The sequence below is a fragment of the Quercus robur genome, chromosome 4, assembly GCF_932294415.1.
Source record: "Quercus robur chromosome 4, dhQueRobu3.1, whole genome shotgun sequence".
In the NCBI taxonomy this organism is placed as follows: Eukaryota; Viridiplantae; Streptophyta; class Magnoliopsida; order Fagales; family Fagaceae; genus Quercus; species Quercus robur.
In genome coordinates, this window is record NC_065537.1 from 10617853 (window position 1) to 10625242 (window position 7390).

Genomic DNA, 7390 nt, shown 5'->3' on the forward strand with positions numbered 1-7390 from the left:
GGTCCCCACTCATAGAATCCAACACCTTCGAGTCGGTTTACGAGTTTCCTTCCCCAAAACCTGAGCCATCTGATTTGACTGTAAAATCAAAAAAATCTGGCAATATTCGAAGGTTTTCCGACGAAATTTACAAAAACCGGCAATATTTGAAGTTTTTCAACGAAGATTTACTCGAAATCCACCAAATCCGACAAGATCTTTGCCGGATTTGGCGAGATATCACCAGATTTGGTGAGATCTCTGCCAGATTTAGTGGATATCTCGCCAGATTTTGCAAGATCTCAACAAATCCGGTGAGGACTTGCTAGAACTGACGAAGATCTAGCCAGATTTAGGTAGTTTCTGTCGTTGCTCTATGGATGTTGGTTTGGACCAACTTGACCTCCATCAATGACAGCCTCGTTGGTCGGCGGCGGGTCTGAAAATCCTTAACTCGAGCCAGTCGGGTCGGTAGCAAGTTGGGCACAAACCTGATCCGAACTGAACCTGTGGTCACCCCTAGTGAACATATAGTAGAGTTATTTACTTTTAGCTCAACTCCAGATCTTCAAAAGACAAGTGGATATTTTTGGAAGTGATGCTATTAGTTTTTTAGTAAACAAGTTTTATTTGCAAGAATTAACAAACTTGAAAAACTGCTATTGAACATAGAACTTCACCCATTATGAGAATAATGTGATTCGACATCTTAACTTCAAAAAATTGTTCAAAATATTTTTTGATTGCGCCAATGGCTAGTAAGGACTAGAAAATCAATAAGTTGCCATTTTGTTTATAGAGTGCTTGTACTTATCCTTACAACTTACAACTTACAACTGCTAATAAAATCCAGAACAGGGAAGATGGCCTGATCCTGATCAAATTATTGTATCTGATCAAACTATTGTATCCAAAAAGTGTTAATGATTGGAAGATATCGGCCTCAATTAGAGCCTCCCAAAGGTATGAACTCCCCAATAAAAAGTCAGTTCTCTAAATATATGAAGCTGTTCCAAGAATGACTACAAAAAACCAACGAAGTAGCTGGGCGCATAAAAAAAAAAAAGGGAAGATATAATTAAAGCTTCCCTCTACTTTAAAAAATCTGCATATAAAGAGAGAGACAAAAGGGACAACAATGAATTTAAGATTGGATCAAGTCTGTAACATCTTCCTTTTAAGCATGTATATTACATAAATTGTTAATTTATCATTCACCATACAAAGCATCAGGCAATGTGTCCAACTATAATATAACAATATTTAGTAGAAACATAATTACACCTTCTAATTCTAAGAAATATAGAAAAATTTTCATTAGAAAACAAAAAAGTTCTACCATATATAACCATGACCATCACTTGTAGTTTAATAAGTGTCGTGCTGTAGCCTTTGGTTCCCAGGAAGGCAGGCAGGCCAAACTGGATAGACGACCTTCGCCCTTTGTTGTGCTAGAAGGGATGGTGTCACACTGCTAATGTGTTTCATATTTAACAGATCTTTTCCCAATTCAATATGTATGGTTATCTTCTGCAAAGATGCTCTTGTAAGATAAGAGGAATAAAATAATTGTATATTGAGTTGGGAGGCTGGCAGGAGGGAGACACTGCATAGACAATGCTGAGAGAGTGTCTAGATCCAGATCAAAATCATGTTACAACTCATTGATGTTTGAAAATATTGTGATTCCTTATGTCCACCTCACCCCATCATATATATTGAGAAGCTGCTAACTAAAGCAAAGCAAATTGCTACACAAGATTGTACATTCAACTGCAAGAAGTCTTTTACTGTTTTAGGAAAACATGGCTGCCTCTCCTGTCAACCAAACTTCCCTTCACCATTTTCGCTCTAACAGCTTTCCCACCAGAGCACACCCGCTCATTTCAGAATTCAACGACCAGTTGAGCAGATTGAGATGTTCTGAAACAACCTCTTCATCATCAGCATCATTAAGCCAGAAACTAATTGGCCTTCAGGAGTTGAATGACTGTGTTGATAACTTGCTCCTGTTGCCTTTTGCACAAGCCTTAGCCCAAGAGCAGAATCAGAAATGGTTTAATGAGCTGTTGGATGGATCTCTCAGGCTCTTGGATGTGTGTGGTATTGCAAGAGATGCATTGTTGCAAACAAAGGAATGCACGCGTGAACTTCAATCAACCCTGCGCAGAAGACATGGCAGTGAAATGGAGGTTGCAAGGGAGGTTGAAAAATACTTGGCCTCTAGGAAGGTGGTAAAAAAGGCAGTGCAGAAGGCCTTAAAGGGCATGCAAACTAAGTTTAACTCTAAGAAAAATGAAGATCTAGCCATTGTTAGCTTGTTAAAAGAGCTAGAGGCTGTAACTATCTTGGTTTTTGAATCACTCTTGACCTTCATAGATGGACCAAAGCTGCAATCAAAATCAACCAGCTGGTTTGTAGTTTCCAAGCTGGTACACCCCAAGAGAATAGCATTTGAGGGTGAAGAAACAGATGCAAATGAATTTGAGAAGGTAGATGCGGCATTACAAACTCTCATTAGTCACAAGACAAACAAATCTGATTACTCCATCCATGTTCAGAATGCGCAGAACTGGATGGGGAAGCTGGAGTCAAGCATTCAAGATGTTGAAGAGGTGCTTGAATGTTTGTCTAGGTGTCTAGTCAAGACCCGAGTTTCCATTCTCAACATTCACAACCACTGGCCCTGAAATCATCATGGGCATCCAGTTTTGTCTGTAAATTTGTACAAGTTGATAGACCTTCTCTTTTTGTATAAATACATGAATGAAAAACACAGATTTTGCTCTTCTACTTCTACGTTTTTTTTAATTTTTTATTTATTGTTATTATTATTTTTTAATTTTTAATTTTTTATAAGAACTTCTACTTCAAAGTTAATCCACTGCCTTCGACAAATATTAGCTCATGTCACTATTGAATTCTATTGTAAGAGTATTCATTTCAAGCGCATGAATGGTTCAATTTTTATAAATTCTAGGATATTGACCTTGCAAAATACCTTGTAAAATTTAAAATCTCAAGTCAACTGTTCAAAATCTGATAACAAAAATATAGTAAATGATCATCTCACTAGCTCAATCCATAAGAACTTGTGAAATTAATTAATTGAAGGAGGTGGTTTGGGTCATTGAAATTTAAATTTGGTCCCGTAGAATATTTTATCAATCCAGCCTATGGGTTCCAATTTCTGCTCAACGTATAACACTGTTCATTTGGAGAATGCAGGGCTTGAATCTGGTTAAGAACCAAGCTCCTCCACTTACGGGAATTGAACATAAAAACAGAAAGGACAACAAGACAACAGAGCTGTCATTATACCAATTGTCTCAAAATAAATTGATGAATACACATCTAAAATCATTGAGAATCACGTGGTTTACTTGAATTTTGTGTGCTACAGTAGGTACAACCCATGTTTATTAATCAACCCAATAAATAAATTTTTCTACATTATGAACAGAAATGGAGAAGTCACATATCCAGATCTTGTCTGCCTATGGCACAAAAAAAATGTAACAATCACATTGATTAACCACTTAAATCATTAAGCAGCATAATGGCTAACCAATTAATGATATTTATGTGTGCACGAGGGGTATAAACTACTGTCTGCCTGGAAGGCAGGCATGTGGACTAAATATAATGGCTATTGCCTTTTCTTGTCCTTCATTATATCATATAATTTAATTAAATTTAGGAAGATTCCATTGTGATTTTTGAATTTAAAAGTAATTGAATGTGAGTTGGAGAGCTGGTTACAGGAGACATTGCTAAAACATTGCTGAGATAGTGAGTTGGAGAGCTGGTTCAATGTATGTCAACACCACCCATGTCTTGCATATTTTATAGATTATTTTGCAACATATGGTATATATGATTATCTTATGTGAAAATATTACTGTGATTTTAGGGTTTATTTAATGAATTGGAGAACTGGTGAGAGGGAGACATTGCAAAAACATTGCTGAGTGTGTGTTTATATCAAGATCCAGATCCCAATCTCAATCATGTTATGACTGATTGATAATCCAGGAGAATGAGATTCCTCATGTCCCCCTAACCTCAAAAAATATAAATAGAAGGAATGCCACTGCAAATTGCTAAACCAAATTCTACATTCAACTGCAAGGCCTATTTCTTGGTGAAGGAAAACATGGCTGCCTTTGCTTTCAACTCAAAATCCCATCAACACACTCGCTCTAACAGTTTACCCACTAGAACACACCCTCTCATTTCCGAATTCAATGACCAATTGAGCAGATTGAGAGATCTTGAAGCAACCTCTTCATCATTAGCGTCAATATGCCAGAAGCTAAATGGCCTTCAAGATTTGCATGATTGTGTTGATAAATTGCTGCTATTGCTGTTCACACAAGCCTTTAGCTCAAGAGCAGTGTGAGAAGTTGGTTAGTGAGATGTTGGATGGATCTCTCAGGCTCTTGGATGTTTGTGATATGGTAAGAGATGCCTTGTTGCAAACAAAGGAATGCACTTGTGAACTCCAATCAACTCTGCACAGGAGACCAAGCAATAAAATGGAGATCTCAGGGGAGGTTGAGAAATACTAGGCCTCAAGGAAGGGACTAAAAAAGGAAATGAAGAATGTCTTAAAGAGCATGAAAAATAAATTTAATTACAAGAATACTGAAGATATTCTCATTATTAGCCTGTTAAAAGACCTAGAAGCTGCAACTCTAATTGGCTTTGACTCCCTCTTGACTTTTATTGCTAAATCAAAGTTGCAATCAAAGTCAAGCAGCTGGTCTTCGGTTTCCAAGCTAGTTCACCACAAAAGAGTGCCATGTGAGTGTGAAGAAACAGATGCAAATGAGTTTGAGATGGTAGATGCAGCATTGCAATCTCTCATCAGTCACAAGCCAAGCAAATCTGATTACTCTTTGGTTATTGATAATGTACAGACCTGGCTCGGGAAGTTGGAATTGAACATTCAAGATCTTGAAGAAGTTTTTGAATTCCTTTCTCGAAGTATTGTCAAGACTAGAGTTTCCCTTCTGAACATCCTCAACCACTAGCCCAAATATTGTCAAGGGCATTCATTTTTGTCTGTAAACAATTACAAAATCATACAGCTTATATACATGACATGAATTAGACAAATATAATTTCACATCCGATTCTAACTATTCATTGGCTTAAAAAATTTTCTCGCTTCTTTCTTGCTGCGTATCTCTCTTCCTTGATCATCAATTTTTTGTACAAGAATTCTTGCTCTGCTTGCACGATTACACATAAATAATAGCATGGTCACCTGAAAGTTACGTGAAAGTATATAAAAGCGGCAGTTGAGCAAAAGAATATTAAATTCTTCCGAATTTTAAGACCAAATCAAGAAAAAAGAAAAGTCTGAAAGAAATTGATACGTATATTTACAATTCAAAACCTACAAGAAGCAAAGAGTATAAGGTACAGTCTGTTTTAAGTACAAAAGAAGACTGTTATAACTAAACATCAAAGTTCACAAGGTACAAAATCCAGCAAGTTCACAAAGAACATAAATACATCATTAATTAATAACTCCTAACTCCCCTGAAACCAAGAAGCCAAACCTAGTCCCCTTTTTATTATGAAATGAGAAAGGGATGTCTCAATGAGCTCTAGCCTGATGCTCCTTAATCTCTTTAATATCTTTTTTAATACAATTTAGGCAAGGTAGAATCTGATGCAAGCAAGGTAGAATCTGCTGCAGGGGATCCATCATATCAGATAATGTAGGTTGAGCATCACCGGATTTATGCTGTCTGGATTCAGCAGCCATAGCTTCTGCAATCTCATCAGAATCACAGACAATGTGGTTTGAACGTTTTACATGAGATGAACTAAGCTGAAGTGTACTACTCCCAGTGGCAGATAAAGGCTTTGCCAGAGCAGCCTGAACACTGCATGTAGACGGTTTGGACTTAGCAGCAACAACATCAGCAACCACATCAATCTCTTGATTTAAGTCATCATCAGAATCAGAAACAGATTGCCTTGCACGTTTAGATAAGGGCTTTGCTTGAGCAGCCTGAGCACCAGATGTAGATGGTCAGTACTCAGCAGCAATAGCATTAGCAACCTCTTCAATTTCTCGATCCAAGTCATCATCGGATTCAAAATCACTTTCCCTTGCACGTTTCATAGGAGATGAGCTGAGTTGAAGTTTACGACTCCCAATGGCAGATAAGGGCTTTGCCCGAACGTCCTGAGGACGAATAGGAACCTTTTGGGCTTTAATAAGCCGAGTAATGACACAAGGGAAGGGGAGTACAGTACGTGACCAGTTAGACTTGAAGGCATCAATGATCACTTGACAAATATGTCTACAAATGTCGATAGGCACATTAGTGATGAGGGCATACAACAGTTGAGCCCTAGGTACCTGGAGTGTAGACAAGTGAGCAATAGGAAAGAGGTTGGTGCACATGATGCCACCAATATTCAGGGATAAATGATGCAGATTTAACCTTTAAAATCCCATGAGGCCAAATGGTATGTTCTCCACAGAATAGAGTCAACATATCTGTTTGGGATGGTGCAGTCCCAGCAGTGTATGGATATGGAGACTCCATGTCTCGAGGAATTCCTAAAACCGTGGAGACTAAATCAGGAGTGACCTCAAAGCTGATATTCCTAACCATGACAGAAAAAGAACCATCCTTTGTTATGTCATGGATGTTTGAGTAAAACTCATGTATAAGGTTCGTGGGAGGTGCAGGAAAACCGGAGATCAATGAAATCCATCCCCGAGACTCGAAAACATGAGGAATACAAGTGAATTGGAGTTCAGACAAGGTGACATCCCGTTCCAGATAAAGGCGACGTTTGGAAAAGATACCATGGTATGAGGTTTGGGCCTTATTGAGTTTGTTATAGATATCAGTGTTTGTATTACAAAGCATTGTATTTTTGTAAATATAGAGCTAAGCTACAGTAGTTTAGTTTAGATTAGTTTAGATAGCCATAACCATAAACGGTTGTCGTTTTGTATACAGGTTAATGAGTTTGTTAGCTCTTATTCCACGTGGACAGTTTGGATTGGTTAGGCAGTTATTTTTTTGTTACTCTGTTGCTCAGCTTTCCCGTCTCTGTTCTCACTATATAAAGAACAGATCATTGTAAACTAATCAATTAATTCAATATACAAGTTTGACATCATTCTTTTCTCTCTCTCTCTGAGTTTTCATTCCATCATTGATGTATCTTCAAAGCTTGTATGGAATTCAACATGGTATCAGAGCCTGAACTAGGTCAGAGATCATTCAAGTATGGTATTCTGAATTTCTTAGTTCAATTACATTCTTCTTTGATTTCTTAGTGCTTCTTTCAGATCAACTAGAAATTTACTTGTTGTATTTCTGTTGATTCTTGCATTAAGTTCATCTTCTTTGAGGTTTCAATTTCTTTAATG

The 7390-nt window shown here is 37.5% G+C and overlaps 2 protein-coding genes across 2 annotated transcripts in view; both read left to right on the plus strand.

The window, feature by feature from the left end:
* The window catches only part of LOC126720553 (uncharacterized), a 28846-nt gene extending 26074 nt beyond the window's left edge, over positions 1 to 2772 (plus strand). Inside the window, exon 2 of the mRNA XM_050423080.1 lies at positions 2472 to 2772. Coding sequence (XP_050279037.1) covers positions 2472 to 2669 — 198 coding nt within the window. The 3' untranslated portion in view covers positions 2670 to 2772. The remainder of the gene's footprint in view (positions 1 to 2471) is intronic.
* A 1805-nt stretch (positions 2773 to 4577) lies between these two features.
* On the plus strand, positions 4578 to 5015 carry LOC126721348 (uncharacterized). The gene has a single exon (XM_050424390.1). It carries the CDS (start codon positions 4578 to 4580, stop codon positions 5013 to 5015), a length of 438 nt encoding a protein of 145 aa, XP_050280347.1.
* The last annotated feature ends 2375 nt before the right edge of the window (positions 5016 to 7390 follow it).